We start from the raw sequence: 20,740 nt of genomic DNA on the forward strand, positions 1-20,740 counted from the left end.
GAACTGTTTAGGTGCTGTTGACTCTCCCATCACATCTGAAAATCTGCCCTGTTATCCACTGAAAACAGTGTTCCCTCTCTCGTAGTCGCATCAAATCAACACAAATGCCAGGAAAGTTCACAGAAAGATTAAACACAACAGACGTCTTATTTCAGCTTCTGTGTGAAAGTTTATATATATCACACATATTTACTGTGTTTTATTAAAAACTCAGCTTCGCTGTTAGCCCTTCTTGTGATTTGTAATGTGGGTCACTTTTTTAGTGCTTCAGCAGGAGTCAGTTCCTGCAGGCTAACACACAATGTTTATTTTATGCCAAACATAAATGAGGTATGATATTGTATTACCTTTGCCTCTCCTCTATTTTGAAATCAGAAAGAAAATAGGAAAAGGTAATTTACAATCTTATTTGAAGAGCAGAAGAATACACACATAGAGCTATAAATAGGGAATTGCACATTTTCTCCAGCGTGTCTGCTGTATGTATTCTGTCCCAGTGTAAACTGCCATCTGTGTTGACCAATGGAACAGAAACTACTGGAGAAATGTAAACACAAGACGCAGCAGCAAGAGGAAGGGTGGAGACAATGCAGGGGATCAGAAAACACAAGCAGGCACAACCAGACAGGAAGAGCATGGCTGAGCTAGGCTGAAATAAAATGTTAAGCCTAATAAACAATCATTTAGCACTGATGTGTACGCTGATGCACATATGGAAACACACAAACTAGCAGTTTTACACTGAATATCAACAGACAGAATAGTTGTGGTTTTCCATTAGGAGCCACATTTCAACATTCAGTGTTGTTTGGGCTTTTTTACTCAGCAGTTTGAGTGTCTGCCATGGCAGGAAGCCTCCTGCTGCATGTTTGGTTTCAGCTGAACTTTCTTCTACTTAAAGACCCACTTTGATGAAAAGGCTGTTTTTAAGGTTTTTAAGTGTCTGCAAAAAATGTCGTTTGAAAAACTGCTTACTTGTGACGTAGAAAATACGCTGGGCGGACCACAAGCTCCCTGCCCCGAGTTTTAAGCAACAGGGTTGGGGACGGGGGCGGGGTTGCTCCGCACCAACACGGCCCACCCACAACCCAGAGGTGAATTTCTAAAGACCTCTTGCCGCTCTGCAGAAACTATATCTTAGAAAACAACACAAGTTTTGTCCATTTTGGCGAAGAACGGCATGATCCCAATTTAAGCACCAATAGAAACGCTTTCTTTCATCTCATTTCTTCAGAAATATCTTACTTCTTATGCAATTCTGTCAATTTATAAAGGTTTTGATTTAGTTCAAAACATGTGCTATGATTTGAAATAAAAAAAATCTCCAAGATCCATAAACCGGAACTCACAGATGGCAGCAGAGATACTGTGGATAATTTAACATCAAAAGATTGTAGTTAATCCTCCCAAATCCTTGCAGTGAGGAGCTGGTTATGTAAATGTGAGAAGTTTACTAGAAGTAAGTGTTGGTCAGATTATTGTGCACCTAACCTTTAAAAATCTGATTTATTTTTTTTGCTATTTAATATGGAAAAAGATTTTAAAAAGTCACTGATTCAGAGCGCGTATCATGTATTACCACTTGTCAGGTTGAATTACATCACAATCATCACCACATGTCTAAAGGAAAGTGATTCATCACTGTGCATTATTCAAACTGTTGTTGCAGCATGCATCTGTTTGTCAGACACCAAAGTTTCCATAAACCACTGAAAAAAGTGACTCACAGTTTGTTATTGACTGTTAAACCAGACCTCATATTGTGTTTCTGCAATATTTCCTCTGTAAAGAAAAGAAATACCTTATTGAAACAAATATTTGGATGTTTTGTGCCAATAATATTTGATAAAGCATCCATGCACTGATGAGTACAATCCTGAAAGTGTCGTGTGCGTCATTTAAAGCCTTGTTTCCACTGATCGGTCCGATCCGGTCCGGTTTAGAAGGGTCCAGGCGAGCATTTCCACTCAAAGTTGGACCGTGTATGCAAGGTGAAGCTAACAACAACAACAACAACAATGGAGGTCAACCAGCAGCTCATTTTTGTCCACTTAGCTTTTGGTACTTCGTATGTACAAAGCCTTTGATGTTGTTTGCAAAAAGATTGCGGGCAAGGAAGAGGAATACAGCCGCTTTCCTGGCGCTTTCTTTTGTTGTGATGACCTTCAGCCAATCAACAGGCTTCAAAGTAGCTCCACCCTAACCGATCCGTTCTATTACTAAATAGAATGAAAAAAGCGATTTGGAACCGCTCAAAATACCGGACTGGCCTGAATTGGACCATGCTGCTCAGTGGAAACAGGGCATGTGTGATGCCCGTGTCACACAGGAGAAAGTATCACGAATGAACGACGTTAAAACCACAGAAGACCGAATAAACCACGCAAAGAACACGTAAATCTATGTAGAACATGAACAGTCTGTGCTTATTGGTCTGTTTATACGCAATTCATTAGTGATAGGTGCATCAGAGGCAGAATCCCTCAACTGACACCTGTGCTCACCCACAAATGACCAATGCAAGAAACATAGATGGAAAATGCGCAAAATGTACATAGTGGCCCTGATCACTCTGTGTGTGCACTGAATACATTCATGCCAGCGTTTCCCTGAGCATTCTCCTCATTATTTCTAGGGTGTGATGTGTTCTGCCTTTCTGTTAATCTAAGAAGAATGCTGATTTCAGACGCACATGTGTTCACTTAAGGGCAGGTCTGCAAAAATAATAGAAGAGTTAACAGCTAACGTTACAGCAGATACAGCTGTGCCTCTGAATTTACAGGGGCCTCACAAACCAGCAAGAAAAAAGGCAAAGGCCAATGCTGCAGTCCTGAACTATATTTCAGTGCCTGCTGGGATTTAGCAGGCTTCAGATTTGTAGCGAATGTACATACAATTAAAAACCCTAAATATGTATTAGAAATTCAAGCCAGAGACTCTGGATTGGTGAATCTTGAGGGAACTGTAAAATGGAAGTTGTTTTTTTTGTTTTTTGGAAAAATGCATTTAAAAAAAAGGAAATATGCATGTAATGTGCATGCAGTTGTTCAAATGTATTTTATTTACTATGCCTGAATACCCTCCCATCTCCTTAACTGCTAAAAAAATGATCTAGTGCCCTGGATTCATCATAGATCATAGATTTCTCAAAATAAAAATCTAATAAATATGACCATTTGCCTAAGACTATTTATCATTCCATTGTGTTCTGACGATGAAAACTTGGCTAATTTATTTTAAAAAAAAAAAAAACATTTTTTTCCCCACATTTAAATTGGTACAATGTATTATTCAACAATCTAGTGGGCATTGCTGGTTTTTGCAGAGACTTCTGGGAAATTTCTAGGGCACTGGATTTTGGAATTGGACATTTAGGCAGCTCTAAAAAAAAGGTGAATGCTCTATATAGTGCACTAAGTAGTGAAGGAATTTGGACACAACCTGTGGCTGCATCATGGCAAAAATATCAATTGCTCCATAATAGGCATGGAGTTTAATTTCTGCAGAAAACATCAACAAGTGTCTCAAATTCCTGTTTTATTTAATATTTCATCATTAGGATTATACATCATTTGGAACCAATTTAGATGGAAATGTTTTGTTTCTAGTTTGACTCATTTGCTGCACCTTCTCATAACCCGAAGCAGGCAAGTAAGTCTCTGTAAAAACATGGCAGATTGTCACATGACAGGGTCTGAACCAACCTGCTGATCCCTCATTCAGTTGTTGGAAGCTCAGTGTCCAGCAGCCTCTCACTGGCTCTGGGGTTCAGAGACCTGCCTGCTCCTTGCGCACTGGTGCACAGGTCTGTGTTTTGCTTTTGTCAACTGTCTGGGGAAGTCCCTCTTCTTCTCAAACATAGCCAGCATACAGTAACTGACACAAAGTTCAGAGGATGCCAGTCTTTTCCTGATGTGGTGCTTCATCTTCCTGTTGTAGATCACCCACGCTAGCCAGAAACTGTGAGTCAGTTGTTTATTTTTCAAGAATGTGCCTTTGTTTGCCTGTTACTGATCAATATTTCTGATTGCAAAGCATAAGCAAAAAAAAAATAATTATCTCCCCCATCTCCTCCTGTGATCTGAACTGTGGGTGTAAAAAATTAGGACAGGTTAGAGAAAGCATGATGTCGAGTCAAGATGGCAAATGGCTTGGAGCATCTGCTTTGGCAGAAACATCAGAGAAACCCTGAGCTGGCTCAAAGAAAAGAGGTGACAATAGTGGGAACCAGCAAAGTGACGACTGAAAAACTAAAGCAAGGAGTCAGAGAACAAGTGTTAGCAGACAAAGCTTTTTTTTTTGCACTTGCAGGCTGGTCCAAGCCAGCGAGGAAATGCGAGGAGTTCGGCTGTTGCCGTTCTGAGTGCCAGTGCTCCTAATGAGTCTGTCAGGCCCAGTTAGCAAAGCCAGACCTGCTTGTGTCCCTTCCAGGCCGCAGACAGCTGTTATTAGCCCTGTAATGGCATGCCACAGGGCCAGATTAGCCTGGCATGCTGGAGAAATATCAAACATTCACTTACTGTGGCTCCTCCAAGCAGCTTTTCCGTGAGGCATTCATTTAGCTGTGATTCTTGCAAGCCATCTAACAAGCCTCACAAGAAAAGAAAGGGGGGAAAAAAAGTGAAGTTTCGTTTGTGTGCAGCAATAGCCTCACTGTTTCAAACCTTTAACTTGTTTGTTATCTGCGGAGAAAAAATAATCTTTAACAGTCAGTTTTACTGTTTGACGCATTGTCTTTATTAACGCTGCGTCATGCTTAGATAGTCGTGCAATCTTGTACTTCATGAGTTCAGGAAGTCAAAAGCCCACACAAGAAAAATCCACACTGCTGCAAAAAGATATAGTCTTTGCAACGAAAGCTTCCTATGAGAAAGCAAAATGTGAGAATAAGAGAGTGTGAAGGTGTCCCTGACGGACAGGGAGGGGCTTCCAGTCAATAAGGAAGTAAGGATAGAAATAAGGTGCAGTGGCGAATGAATGAGAAGGATCCTGGGAGGTGATCCTGCTGTGAGCTGACTTCTCCTTCCCTGGCAAAGGACCAAAAGTCCCCAGACTTTTGCAGCCTTTTTTTGGAGCTCTCGCTTGTTGCAGCTGCAAACCACAAGTGTAAAAGACAGGGAGGAGCTGGCCATCTCAGAAGGCTTAATTTATCATCAAAGTGAGGTGCAGAAACACGCGGTTGAACGATGCAAAGGAAGTCTAGCTATGGAACTGAAATGCAGCCAAATATGCAGCAGGTGCGCGTTCGGCATCGCCACGAAGCGGTGTGATGCAGCATGGCTACCAGTTTGCAGACTGATGAAACTGAACGGGAGCCATGAAAACAACTGAGATGACTGTTCCTCCTGCCTGTGCATGCTTTTTCTTAAAACCCACAATGCAATGTTGACTGCGGCGTGCAAAAGTACGAAAAACAGACTTGAAATCTGTCTCTTTCTGCCTCTCCAGGCCAGATACGGCACTGCGGATCGAGGGGTAAGGCTCTACAGCTCCCTGCCTATGCGCCCAAACCCCGACGGCAAGAGACTGCCCTCTACTGGAGTAAGACTTGTCTCTCATAGCCTCCCCTCCTCACCCATGCCCCCCCCCCCTATCAATCTCATTCATCTCCACATTAAGTGCTTGCAGCGTACTTCTGAGGTGAACTTCGTTGGCCCAGGAAGGCTACCAAACAGTATATGAGGAAGTAATGACTGGCACCCTAAATGGGTGAATTAGGAGGTTGTTTTTTTTTTCCATGTCAAAAAATTATATTTACTTATAGATTTGGCCCAATCCCTTATTACAAATCCATCTTTGACTCTGCAATCACTCACTAGAATATGAGCTTGATATGGGAGCTCCATGGTGGCTTCCCAAAGAGGTTATTAGGTATAAACCAACTTTGTAAAAAGCCTTGAAACCAAAAAATGTGTTTTTGTTTCTATTTTTTGTTGTTTTTATATTTAATATCCATGGCAAAACTGCAGTCTTTGGAGATCCTTTTATAATTTGGTTTTTGCAAGGTCATATGAAAAATTGTTCCTAAAGTTGCGGCACTTTGACTTTGACAAAGTATGAGAGAAGTCAGTCAGCGTGTTTGTGAAACCTCCCCTTTCATTTTTTTTCTTTTATTAAAAAAAAAAAAAATCTTTTAGCTTTGTGAAAATCATAATTAGAATCTAGTGTGCCTTTCTCTTAAGCATTTATGGAACAAAAGCGAGAAAATGAAAGAACAATAGAGCAAAAAGAGAGAATTTAATTTCCTCGTTTTTCATGTTTTACTGTGTTCAAGTTCTTTTTGAATTATCTCCTCAGTGCTCCAGGGCTCATTGAAAGGAGGGGTGGGGGAGTAAAGGGAGACTCAGGGAAAGTAAAAGCAGTGTAATATTGTTGGTACGCACCTTTTTTCTTTTTTTTTTTAATTACAGCAGAGATTGTATTGATGTCTCTAGTCCCATGTCCTAAATCATTTATCAAGAGGCAGAATGCTAACAAAGCATTTCTAAGAAAGCCATCCTCTCCTGGGGCCTGGAATCATATGTTATCTAAAGGGAACAGTGTTCATGCTTTTCAGTGGAGACACTCACTTATGCTGCATTCACTCCGGACACGATTCGCACGTCAAATATGTGTCTGCCGAGTCTTGACGGTTTGATGCCCTGGCCGTGGAACAACCATCAATGCTTTTCTGGACTTCATTTGTTGCCACATCATGGAAAACATGGATGATGTCAGCTTAGGCTAGCTTAGGTTTGGAGAGCTCTACAGAGGCGCTGGCGCCGTGTCAGGATCACCAGATCCGTCAGAGTCTCTCCCGGTGCACTTCACTACTGGGCTACGGCCATTTTATATATATATATATATATATATATATATATATATATATATATATATATATATATATATATATATATATATATATATATATATATAGGCTTTCCTCTACTTAAGCCAAACACAAATTATAACTCTGCACCCGAAGCTGAAATGAAGCTTTGGATCAACATACGTCTATGGCAGCAGACATAGTTTTTTTTTCCAGCAACAGCTTGAAGGTTTAATCTTTTTGTGGATCTTTGTATTTGCAGAGACAATATGTGCTATTTTTGCCTCCTCACCCCCTCCTCCTCCTCCTCACCGAGCGCCTCCTCTGTCATTTCCTTAAGTCTGCTATTACCTGACTTTGGAGTCAGTACAGTAGCAGGGTGCAGCTACAGTGTGCACTGAGAGAGAGGGAGGGAAGGGGGGTATAAACCACTTAACATGCAGGAGGAAACCAAACGTTTTTCCATCGCACTTATCAGGTGCAGCAGTAAGAGCAAGTGTTGAGGTGCACGAGCCCCCCCCCCCCCCCCCCCCCCCCCCTTTTCAGCACACACACACGTGTTCTCCCTCCTTCCTACACACCCCTTTTATTTTCCCCTGATTACTATCTCCCCCCCCCCCCCCCCCCCCCACTAACCACTCTCAGTTCAGTTAAAAGAGGGCTTGGCACTTCCGTACCCCTCCCCTCCCCTCCCCTCAAACTAACTTCTAACTCCTGCTTTTCACCTCTGTGTTTCCTGTCAAGGTGGGCTGCCCACCTCCACCTCACCGCCAACCGGCTCTGCCCCCACAACCCTTTCTGTTTTTGTTTTTTTCAACATCCTTAATAGTTTAAAGCTTGCGACTCTTTTTCTGAAGTATTTGGTGCAGGGAGCGTCAGCCGCACACTCCACACACACACACACACATCTTGTTGGTGCAGCGCGTTTACTGTTGGAGGGACACTTCTGCTTCATTAGTGACTTCAAATGGAGAGTGTTTCGAAGGAGTTTGACCCAAATAAAACCTGCTGGAATGCAACAAATATGGCGATTTCCCTTAAGACAGGAGACAGGCCACATTTAGAGCTATGTTAAAGGAATCTTAAAAGGAAGGTAAACTTTCTTCACTTTGAATGGACTCAAGTTCTACTTTTCACTTTTTGAAGGGTCACCATAAGTTCAAAATGGCATTCATGTATCCACATCTACATTGCATCTCCATGCACTGTCTAACAAAGTTAATATGCAGTAAAATGTAAAAGATCGGCAGCTCACCACACAACAGTGGCTCACAACACCCCCTAAAACCAGCGGCTGCAAGCCCAGCTTTTGTTCTTTGTCCTTGTAGTGTTTGGAAAAGCATGTCACAGACAAAGGCCGCATGGTGGTATGGTGGTTAGCACTGCTGCCTCATAACCAAATAGCAAATATCACTCAGAGCTTTCTGCAGTTATGTGTGTTCTACCTGTGCTTGTGAGGGTATTTTCTGGGCACTTTACCTTCCTGCAGCCTGAAAACAAGCATGTCAGAGGGATTTTAAATCGCTCAATGGAAACCAGTGTGTCTGCTTTTCCTTTGTTCCATCTAAAAGTGGCCCCATCGTTAAATTAGAGGCTGTGGAGGGCAATTCTCTGAGACAGACTAGCAGCCTGTCCAGGAAGTACCCCACCTTCGCCCAACAGTTGTCAGGATAGGCTCCAGCAACCATGTGACCCCAAAATAAATATATAAATAATGGTTTAAGAAAATGGATGGGTGGATGGATGGATGGATGGATGGATGGATGGATGGATGTATGGATGGATGGATGGATGGATGGATGGATGGATGGATGGATGGATGGATGGATGGATGGAATGATGGAGGGTAGTTCAATGAGACTGAGTGCAAACAAACCAGGATTTTAAAAAAAAAATGTACTTTTTCCTTTTTTTTAATCATTTAACATTCAAGATGTCACAGGAGACTCCTAAATAACCCAGGCTCTTTGACATACCATAGATCTTTGACCGTTTACCCAATCAACGTGAATCAGCTGATTCTGACGTGGACAAAAGTGTTTTTTCATAGCAGCATTGCACCGATTTGCAGCACATTAGTATTGCATATCAGTGCTAAGCTCATTCACTCCATGACAAATGCCGCTGCTTAATGTTGATTGGGTGGATGGATGAAGAGTTACGCCAGTTGAAAAAAGGAAAACACTGAGGCTAAGGACAGTTGGTGAACTAAAAGTATAAAAACTTATAATGGTTGTGAAGAGATCTCTCTCACTCTGTGCAAAGACCTGAATCTGTTAGCATAAAATGTACAAAAATGTTCTTAAAGTTTTGTCTCACTTTGGAACTCCTGCTGTACAGCAATGATTCTATCTGGTTTTGTTTGATTCTGTTTGCATCACATAAGGGCCCATTGTCCTCATAAACAGAAGAAAGTTCAACTCCTGGCAGAATTTGTGTTGTGTCAGCAACCTGTGTGTCCTTTTGAATACATGTATAACAACAATACATTCAAGTCCCACTCCAATCATCTTTTGCAAAAATGTTCCTATATTGGTCTTCAATTATGAATATGGTGTTTTTAGCCCAAATCCAAAAACCTGTGTCGTTTTCCAGGAAGTTTCTGCAGACTGGCAGGAGTTTGCCAACAAATTGTAGGCGTAACCGTTGGTGCATATCACCTCTCTTCCCGTCATCCATCTGTTTACACGCTAGGTAACAGCCCCTAAAGCTAACATTACCGGTGCAACTAAAATGGCGAGCAATATTGCAGCTATCCAGCCGTACAGTTTTGAGCCAGATGTCACCCCAGATGAGGAAAGTGAAGATGTAAATGAATCTATTTGTCAGCAAGGAGATTCATCAGAAAGGGACAGAGCAGTGAGCTTGTAACATGCTCATACAGATTCTACGTCACAAGCTTTTTCCAGACATTCTTTTTTATTTGTTCCTGATTCACAGCAACTTGTATAACCCTTGTGCTATCTTATGGGGTCAAAATGACCCCACCCTTACATTGACGTGTTATCCTTACCATGAAAAAGGTGGATGTCAGTACGTCAGTACAACACAACAAATTGTGGGAACTTGCATATCCATCCATTGCTCCACAAGTGCTCAAATTTTGGATACTCTATACTTCAATTGTTTTTGGTTTTTTACCCTTTGAGATTAGGGATGTAAATAATACATGCTCTTTGACCTACCATAAATAACTTGTTGACCTTTAACGTGATCGGCATGAATCAGAGAACACTTTTCACATTGGCTTTGCATCGGTATGCAACTCTTTACTCAACAGAATCAGCTGATTTACGTTAATTGCGTAAGCGCTTAACGGAAGTCAGCACAAGGCTGCTTTTCTCTGCTTCAGAATCTGCTGAAATTACGTTGATTTCGGAAACGGTTGAAGAGCTACGTTAGTCGAAAGAACGTGAACACTGGAGCTAAAGTTCAGGCGTTGAAGGGTGGATGCAGACAAACATAAAGTAGAACACTCGTATTGTTTACAGTGACGTTAGGCGAATAAAAACCTACTGATGGGACTTTTTGGTTCAGGTTGGATTCTTTGTAGAGAGGCCTGAATGTTCTAGCTGTTGCTGTTGTTGTTGTTTTTGCTGCACTGTTGACAGTGCTACAGAGGGTAAAGGATCAGAATTTGCTGTAATGCAAAGATGACAGGAGCGTCTCAGTCAGGACTGACTTCTGCATCTCTCACTCTTTCTGTTGCTTTGTCTCTCTGTTCCCTCTTTTTTTTTTCTTCTCCCTCCAAGCTGATTTGGAGCCTTGCATAGTCAATTATATAGGGAGTGGGAGATGGAGTGGGGGCTTGGGCTTCCATATTTTGGTATGATATTAATATTGCATGAGTGCTATTCTGTAGTGAATATCTAAGAGACTGCCTATTAAGGCAGCAGCAGGAGAAGAATGTGACAGACACATGCACAAACACACACACACACACACACACACACACACACATATCCCACACACACACTGAAAGCAAAGGAGCTGGGGAGAATCAGTCGGGATCAGGCGCAGGTTGTCGTAATTAGTGCTTTTCTGATTTATTTCGGTAGAATAATAAAAACGACTCATTTTCCTGTTTAATATGTCATGTTTGTTTGTCTTGACATGGCTCACATCACACTCTGTAGCAAGTGCATTTGATGTGAGTGAGAACTGAGGGATGCTCCATTGTAATTGTGCGAGGAATGGAATATATTAGGCAATGCACTGACAAAATAAAAACAGGAAAACGAGTTCCTGCTGTACCAAAAAAAAAAAAAAAAGTTAGATTGCATATTGCAAAGCAGGATTGATCTGACAGCAGGTTATTTATTTCTTGCTGCTGGGTGGGTATCAATGATGCATGCACTGTGTGTCAACAGTGACAGGCTGAGAAGGTCCCTAGTGATGACTGAGCGGCTCAGTGTGGACACTTATGGCTCTTTGGGTGTTAAGTGGCGATGACACTGTGTGCTATGTTATAGACATCTCATTTCATGCCACCACAAATTAACTAAAGCCTCAGATTTTTAAAGGTTTTCTGATTTAAAAGAGAAAACAAATCTATAAAATACTATATTGCAACACTTACAAATTGTTTTAGTGGCTGAAAACCTGGAACAATGAGTACATATGTTTAAACAATGACTGTATTTTCCGCACTATAAGGCACACCTAAAACCTGTAATTTTTTTTTCAAAAAACAACAGTTCGCCTAATAATCCGGTTAATTGTGGTTGTGCTCACTGATGTAAAAGTGGTTTTGAGAGGTACGCGGTGCTTAAAAATAACTTGTAGCGGTGTCTGACTGTTTATTTACGTGTTAGTAACAAGTTTGGGAGTTAGCGCGGTTACGTTAATGTTTGTTTAGTGGAATCGCTCGTTTTTTTTTTACCTGTGGTGTACGATTGTGTTGTCGTTGTTTTTACGCGTTACCAACAATTTTGGGAGTTAGCGTTATCACAGGGTTTTTTAGTGGTATCAGTCTCTCTTTTTTCACTACCTGTTAAGGTTGAGAGTTATAGGTATTGTGAATTTGCTAATGTTTAGCGACGTATGACTGTTTATTTGACTAAAAAGGGTGGGAGTTAGCGTAGTAACGTTGTTTTTTTGCAATCAAGGTTAGGAGTTACAGGTAGCTTTTGTCAAAATGCTAATGGGGCTAATGCCACTAACACATACCTTGTTTTTGTTTACGTGTTACTAACAAGGTTAGTAACACACTAGTTAGTACCAATTTTCCAAAGCCACAACTTAGCTAGCGTCTGTCACAGCTTCACTAGATTTAGCCATTTTTGTAAACATCATCTGCTGTGCAGCATAGCCTCATTTTAGTTGTTGGAGCTTATTGTTGCGCTCCTCGCTAGTAAATTTGTCACAGTTTTTATGATCTGTAACATATTAACGATTTATATTGATTTCTTTGAGCATTGCATTTACCTGCTTGCAAATCTGGCACATGACTTTATCCAGCCCATGAGGTACGACAAAGTGAGGATTTGTTCACTTAGCTTGAAAGTGTCTTTTCTTCTCGCCAACACAACGTCTGGGAACCTGCTCTGGCTCTCTTTTATTAAGGGCCACAAAAAAATCTTCCCACAGGCCTCCATTGGGCCCTGGGCCGCACTTTGAGAACCCCTGCTTTAGAATAATGGGGAGTTACAATTTGGCCTTCACCTTTAACCCTCCTGAAAGTGGCTTTTCTTTACAGCAACCCCACTCTTGTTAAAGTTTTGCCATATAATGTCTTGAGTCTTAAAAAACAGCTCTTGGGTTTAACCAATCCCAAAGTCAGAGAGCTCTTGCTGAGCTCACCGTCATCACAGTGTTGAGTGACCTTACAAGTACCAGGGGGAGTTTAAAGAGATTATTTGTTTTGTTTTGTTTTAAGAGGTAAAGATTGCCGATTATGCATTTTTTTTAGTTTTACTAAAGTTGACCAAATTTCTTAAAAAATCAATTCCACTCTGGACGTGAAAAGAAGAGCAGAAGGTAATGAAACCTTGGTTTCGTAGTGCTCATTCTTAATGTGTAATATATCAATGCAATAGGCTTTCTCTGAAATTCATGTAAAAAAGAGCAGATGAAAAGATTTTTTTCTTTTTTTGGATGTGGGGGTAGGGGGTTACTAAGAAAAAGACCTGCCATCTATGTATTAGTGCTCTGTAAATATTACATGAGCTCCACATTCGCTCAGTTGTTTGGCATTACTTCCACTGGATGGGTATATTATTTTAGAAACATGCCTTGTTTATGGAGAGGCATGACCTACTTTCAGACACTCCTCTCTTTCTTTCTCTCTGGTATTTTTTTCCCCTTTTCTTTCCCTTCTTTCTCTCATTCCTTTTACCTCCATTTTCCTCCCTTGCTCTCTTATCCACTCTCTCGGTCTGCAAAATCTCAAATGCTTGTCCCTGCTGAACAATTACAAGGCAGAGAGACCCAAATGGAGATGTTTGTAGAAAACAACATGTGTATAATTAAGGTTTAATGAGCTCTTGTCAGGGTGGAATGTGCAATTAGATTGGTAATAGAAAATTCTGCCTCAACGTTCGTGACAGAGACTGGCTGTGGAGTCAGCATGGCAGCGAATGAAAGAGCAGAGAATTTTTTCAAGTCCTGTCCACAGAGGAAGACAGCACTGGATGCTGCATTTAGATTTAAATACATGCTAAGTTCCCGAATACAGATAGAGGGATTTTTTTTTTCCTTCTAGTGCTAAATTGTGTGTTTTCAACCGCAGATAATTGCCAGGATGGTTTCTTTAAAAAAAAAAAACATGTTCCTAAAAAGCTGAAGGTAGACTTCACTTGTGCAGAATAAAAGCAAAAATGTTTTGTAATTTGAAAAGGAAAAATTTGTTTCCATAAAAAACATTTGGGAAGCAGTTTTGCAATCAAAAATTGTTGTGTTTCCTGGCGATTGAGAGGGCACAATTTGCTGCTGAGGCAGGAGAACAGGAGCCCTAGAATTGGTTAAGTGAACGCATAAATACTACACTTTTTTTAGAGTGAGTCATTCTTACTGCTCAGTTAAAACTCTGACAAGACACCTGAACTCATGAATTTTTTTCTGAAAACCGTCATTTTGTTGCTCAATTCTGTTGCAATACTGTTTTAAGTTTCAATAGCTTTAATTTGTAAGCCTGTCTATATGTTTTCTCTTGTGAGGAGAGTTTTTTTTTTTTGGTTGCCATGGTGATGTGTTCAGTAACATTTATGCGATATGTCTGTGTCCTTTTTGAACATGGAATGCAGAAGAGTGCCACTGGAGATTTGGACACATTTGGTTTGCTTAAAGTGAACCAGACCAGGAACCGCTCTCGAACCCGTCTTTGGGAGGTGGTCTCGGTTCGATTCCAGTCGGACTGAGCTTCGGTTCGCTCTGAGATTCCTCAGTCTGAAAACAATCCGTCCTCAGAGCAGAACAACTGAAGCAAATGGCCACTATAGCTGGTCGTTGCGTGATGTAATCAGATCAGTAGCGAAGAAACCGATGAGCTGCGGAAAGCAACAATTGTCAAGGAACGATTGTCGTGTTGTAAAACAGAAAAAAAGGGTCCAACTGTTTATTTGTTAGAACGTTTAGTTTAACACCACTGGAAAGGCTTCTTCCATGCTTTTTTGTGTCTTGTTACGTGGCATGCGGCCGCCGTCATTCTATAAGCTACCTTGTAGTTCCGTAACAGAGTTCTCATAAACAATGCTATAACACCACAACAATGAGACACAACACCTTACTTAATTTGGTCGGATGAATGCAGGTTCATTATAACAACTTTTAAGGTGATCCACATCTCTCCTCACTGTTTTCCCAACAGGCTGCACGGTGGCACAGTGGTTAGCGCTCTTGCCTCCCAGCTGGGGGACCCGTGCATGCGTGGGTTTTCTCCGGGGACTCTGGCTTTCTCCCACTGTCCAAAAACATGCTAATTGGTGACACAAAATCATCCCTAGGTGTGAATGTGAGTATAGTTGCATATGTGATTGTGGCCCTGCGTCAGACCTGGCGGCCTGTCCAGGGTGTCCCCTGCCTTCGCCCCCAAGTGAACAGGTTAGGCTCCAGCAACCCCGTGACCCAAAAAGGGAAAACAATGGATTAGAAGATGAATGTTTTCCCAACAATCTATATGTCATAAAAACTTAATCTGAGTACCTAGTGAAGTATCTCAAAAACGATTCCATAATTTCTGCCTCTTGTTGCTTTGCTCCGCCCTCATAGTTCCTGGCCAATGCCTGAAGAGATCTTCAGTCACATGGTTTGGTTTAAAACAGGGAGGCTGCTTGACGGCAGTCTGAATACAGACCAAACGCAAGCTTCAGGACTCAATCCAAAGCTGACTTGGTCGGGACCAAATGATTTTTTCAGTCTGAATACCCCCCCAAACAAAGCTCAGCAGTGGATTTAAATCCTTTTAAAGGACAGAGGATTAACAGTTTGTTGTTAGACAAACTGATATAACAACATTTTAATGGGGTTTAAAACATTTTCTTGCATGAATTTAGCTATATTTGTTTTTCAGTTCTGCACAATTATTTCTTTTTTCAAGGCTTTATTTCTGCCATGCGCATTTTTAAATGAGGTGAGGGCCAGTGAAGCATGTGCCCCACTGCTCATCGTCTGCCCTCATCTTCTCTTTGACCGTCTTTCTCTTCACTTAGAGAAAGGAAGCCTTTGGGTCGGACAGAGAAGATCCACGCACACAAACATCGTGTTTGGCTTTTTCTGAATTACGCCTTTGTTGGCTTCTTATGGGACTGCCATTGAAAGGCTCCTATTGTGTTGTAACTACGATGATGTAATTTACTAGATTGAATGGATATACGTATATATACATATTCGACGAAGAGAAGTCTGCTAAAAGCGATCACAACCCCAGTTTCAAAGAAATCAGATCATCTCTGCAGAAGCATTGGAAGCTTTCATTTAAAGATCCTACCCGTTAAGTGTTCCATCTGTGTCTCAGAATCATTTTTGGTGGTTTCCACATTTCTGAGCTCCACCTGAGTTTGTGCTGGAAGTCAAGGTTAGGCAGAGTGTGAGAGCTGACTGTCAGCGATGTGTAAGCTTTGTTTTCATTGTGTTAACAGGAGAACAATGGTACGATTGTGCGCCCATTTGAAACCTTACACCTACCCAGAGCTTTCGGGGTTCAGGGGTGGGGGGCCATGTGTGTGTGTGTACCTTTAGCCTGATGAACTGTGCACTTTGAAAGATCCATCCAAACACTGCTGTATTTATCTCATCTTTGTTTGATTTGATGTTTAAGTTTTTTTTTTCCTCTTTAATTCTCTTCTTTATAATCAGTTAAACATTATTTAAAGGAGTCATTTAGGGAGCCGGCCACCTCTCGAAGCCCCTCACAGTGATTGACAAGACCATAAAGCCAAGCAATAAATTGAAGATGAATGTTATATCTGAACACTGATAGAGGCAATTAAGTCCATCATAAGCTATAGAGCGAACACTTTTCCCTCGGGACTCATCCACTTGCATGATTTAACATGATCCCCAGCTAAATGCTTTACTTTATTTCTTTCCTCTGCTGGCTGCTCGCTATTCTGAGTAAGAATGGAACTTTTTTCTTGTCTGTCTACACAGTTTAGTCTTTTTGTTTTCGCCCTTTTCTGTCATCATGCGGCTATCTCTTTCTCTATCTTTCAGTCCTCCCCTTTTCATTTCATTTGTCATGGTAATGCAAAAAAAAAAAAGTCAAAGAAATATCTGCCGCTCCATTTTATTTTGTGCTTTTTCAGTCGAGGGACAGGGGCATTTCTCATTTTTGTGTGCTGCTCAGGTTTTAAAGGTAATGAAGACCATATTTCATCTGCAAGGAGTTATATGACCGGGCGTGGCAGAGCAGGTCTGTTATGGGAAAATAAATATTATGGAGGGTCTAACTTTGTTATCTTTATCGCACTGGGATCAATGTGTGTTTTATTGGACAGGATACATTAAACAAACATCCAGACCGTTGTTGGATAAACATACATCCGTGCAAGCATGCAACACAATACACAAATGCTCATGGACACACACACACATATCTGTGTGTGTGTGTGTGTGTATATATTTAAGTATCCAGCATATCTGCTTCATGGCTAACCATCCCCCATGTTGCTTTGCCCTTTTCTTTCTTTATGCTCGCTAGTCTGTTTGCCTGCCAGTGAGTCATTGAATGCTCTAATGACCACAGTCCTGACACAGGTATTTTGACTGCTGCCTCTTTCCATCGGCACACTGACTGACATGCGATTAGTTACGGTGAGCTGCAAGTTAAAAAAAAAAATACTAAGGAGCCGCTTGCTGTTACCATGAAAAGACTCCAGGAGCGGGGTTAAGTCCTCCTCCCCACGGCTCTCCACTCATCGGCCCTTATATATGAGCATCCCCCTGCAGTTGCTGCTGGTTCTGTGATTTGGTAGTCAGTTCCTACAGTAAAGCCCAGCTGGGTTCATGGCATCCTCAGGAGCAAATCCTCCCCTCCAGATCAATGCTGTTTAGCGCTATTTTATCACAGGATGCTGCAAGACTTATGCTCTGGAGGAAATTGGTCAAAAAAAGGGATCCGAGCATTGTCTAGCCGTGTTTGTTGATCATGTTCTAACAAATCTGAACAAATACAACCTAAAAATAATTATGGGAAGGAGTAACATGCTTCCATACAGTAAAATCCATCTGTAGCTTTTCAAAGATTAAACTAGAGAATCTGTAATGTTTTTTGATAGGACAGCGTCTCTGGCCATCTTTTGATCTATTTTAAAAGGCTTCCCAGTGGTCTTTTATTTTTGATTGTGCAGTTTTTAGCCCAAATCCAAAGTCGTTTTCTAGGAAATAGTTTCTGCAGAGCGGCAGGGGTTCATCAGGAATTAGCCTCTAAGTTGTGGGCGGGACTTTTGTGCGAAGTGAGCCTTCCCTCATTTTCCATCATCCATCTGTTTAGAAGGTTCAGAAGGTATACAAAAGTGGACTTTGGCACAAACAATATAATGCAGCGAAATTTGACTAGAAACCGTTCCAAGGCTAAGACTCAGCAACATTTTTATCAGCTAAATATCATGTAGGTTAACAGTAACGTGGATCACCTCTGCATTCAGCTCTCTCAAAAATGTATTGCCGTCTTTTAATTCAGGAAAACCAATTGCAAAATGTTTATAATGTGTCCCATTATATATAAAAAAAAAAACTTACACCACCTCTAAAACTATAAAATATTTTGTGATCATTGATGGAATCATAAAGTTTAACCGTTATATATATCCATGGATTTCCAAACTGATAGGTAAGGTGAATCATTTTCAGACTGAGGAGGTTGAACTTTTGTTTTTTGTTTCAAGGAATAGCAAGTGTTCAAGTAGTATAGTTCATTCATATTATAAAAACAGTTGTATTGAAATTTCAATTGACAGAAGCTAAAAGCAAAAAAAAAAGATCATTGCCACTAAATGGCAAAATAAATTATGTCTAGCTTAATTTGGAAGGATTTTATTTAAACATAGTCTGTTAAACAGGAATTTATACATAAAATAAACTTTCCCTTTATGTTCTTCCACATCATTTATTAGGTTTTCATTTTTCTCTCCTCCATCCATCTCAAAAGTTCTCCCCCGTTCATTCCTTCACCCAACTTGCCCCGTCTCTTCACTCACCTTCACCCTCTCCTTCCACCCCTGCCCCCACTCTATTTTCCTTTGCTCAATTGTTTTGCTATAGATTTGACCGCCATGATTAATGACCTCGGAGCCTCCGAAAAAGCAAACATGGAGAGACACGCTGTGCTCGTTCCATTACAAGCCTCCCTTCCTCTGTCCCGTTAACTGCTTTGCACATTTGCACTAAACATATTTAGATTTGTCTGCTTTATCAGAGCTAAATTTTATGAGCATCTCTTTTTTTCTCCATCCGTCTTATGCCATATTTCTGGATAGGATCATAAAAACAATTTTTTTGCCATGGATCTGAAAGCTGTATACGCTGCATATCAAGTATTTGCCTCAGAGGTCATAATCCAACGATCATCAGACGTATTAACAGAATTCTACTGAAAGTCAGCAAGTTACTGCACCTTGGAGGTACATAGGTACAGCATTTAAAGAATTACAGCATTGGAACTTATTGTTTGATTCCTATAAAAATAAAAAAACAAAAACGATATTTATGTCCCACTGCAGTCCTGGACTGCAAGGAGCAGATTGTTTTTGCAATTCTTCTTTCTTAGAGCGCTCAAAAACACTCCTTTGAACACAGCCCCCTTAAAAAAATGATAACATCATAGCAGGCAAAACTATCCAAAAAATGAATAACTCCAAAATCTCTTACATGCTGCTGCAAAAAAAGTCAAAATCCACTAATGAAACGAAAACACACGTGAAGAAATCCAAAGGCAGTTCTGAAATTATAATGGGATGGCCGCAGTTGAATGTTTTGTTGAAGCGTGTTCAATTTGGCGATTTTCACATTATCCCATAATATGGGAAAAGAAGGGTTTTTTTTGAGCGATCTTCACAGAATTTCACACGTACATGCCACAAGGTCAAGTCTACAACCACAACCCGAGTTTCCTTGACTTTTGACCTTGGAAAGAGGCAGTCATCTTGTATTAAAAATAACAAAAAAAAACAGATTTAGTAGCTTTAACAAATTGAAACTCTTCTTGTGAATTTTGATCTATCGCCTCCTAACTCCTGCAGCATTTGAGAAAAAATATTGATTTTAAAGTTAGTAAACTTTGAACAGCCAGCTTGCAAAAGTAGCTGAAAAACAAGCTGAATGAAACCATGTGATATATATGAAATGAACAAAACAAAGTTTAACAAAAACCCTCCATCGCTAAGACAATCCAAAAATGTCCTTTTTAAAAAAGGTTGCTATGGATATAAAACCAACAGAAATGTCTACATTTAAAAAAAATAAATAAAAAGAAGTGTTTCTAATATTAAATTGTCATATGCAGCTTTGACCAGGGTGGCAAGGGCAGTAGTGGAAAGGACTGAATCAGCCGCTCAGCCAGTGAGGGAGGGGTCAAAAGGGGCCGCTGGGGGCGGTGGGTGGTTAGCGCAGGCTAACCACCCCCACTCGTGGCTTTAATTATTAATATATCTTCATTTCAGACAACTAGACATAGCTTTTCTTGCTGTAAGGAAAGACAGTTACATGCCACTTATGTTATTTAATGAGATGGTCATTTCTTACTTTTAAGTAAACAAAAAAAAGGGTAATTTTGTGCTGCATTAAATACTTTAATTTAGTACAACAAACAAGTAAACTGCTTAAAAGTCGTATCCTAATAATAGTTTTTCACTCAAATCACCTACTGTTGCTGTTTTTTATGTTTACAATGGTTAACTTAGCACTTATTAAATCTGAAAATAATAATCTAATACATTTTTCCCTTGGTGCAAATTCTGCTTGTTATTTTAACAAGTGTGCCCTGAGTGACTCGTTGCATCGTGCAGCAGAAGCGCCGCTGCCGACTGCTGACTGCTGTTTACTCTTTGACATTCGACGTAATTGTTTTGTACTTACCCTGTTTTGCTCATAGAGATGTGTTTGCAGGTGTGAAAATAACCTATTCTAACCCCATCACACATTGCACTGTTTGATTAGGGCTGCGTGTAAAATCACTTTCCAAGAGCAATAAAGTCGATGATTTCATTTTTTATTGCAGAACACAATGATTGTTCTTCTAGCAAACTAATAGTCCTATCAAGCTGAAATCGTTGCACTAGAAATAATAGCTTCATCAGGGGATGAATAATAACGATGGTTTTCTCACTGAAGAAGGTAATAAACAATATGCTTTTGTATCATAATTTACTTTATGCTATCATAGATTTAAAAAAATATATTAAAAATAGGAAAAAATAGTGATGAAATACTTGGTATCTTTGATCTTCCTGGGCAAACCTTGAGAAAAACCTTTTGTAACTTACAGAGACAAAGATC

At 40.5% G+C, this 20,740-nt stretch overlaps 1 protein-coding gene across 5 annotated transcripts in view; it reads left to right on the plus strand.

Moving 5' to 3' along the window:
• tox2 (TOX high mobility group box family member 2) overlaps nucleotides 1-20,740 on the plus strand; it is a 110,397-nt gene that overhangs the window by 28,426 nt on the left and 61,231 nt on the right. For 3 of the 5 annotated variants that reach the window (XM_020703201.2, XM_011474912.3, XM_011474914.3), the window contains exon 2: nucleotides 5,449-5,541. The exons of 1 other annotated variant lie outside the window; for it this stretch is intronic. In XM_020703201.2, the coding sequence (XP_020558860.1) occupies nucleotides 5,449-5,541 (93 nt within the window). Of the gene's footprint in view, nucleotides 1-3,564; nucleotides 3,963-5,448; nucleotides 5,542-20,740 lie in introns of those variants that run through there. One more of the 5 variants, XM_020703202.2, reaches the window with a different exon arrangement.

This window comes from Oryzias latipes, chromosome 5, assembly GCF_002234675.1.
Source record: "Oryzias latipes chromosome 5, ASM223467v1".
Classification (NCBI taxonomy): domain Eukaryota; kingdom Metazoa; phylum Chordata; class Actinopteri; order Beloniformes; family Adrianichthyidae; genus Oryzias; species Oryzias latipes.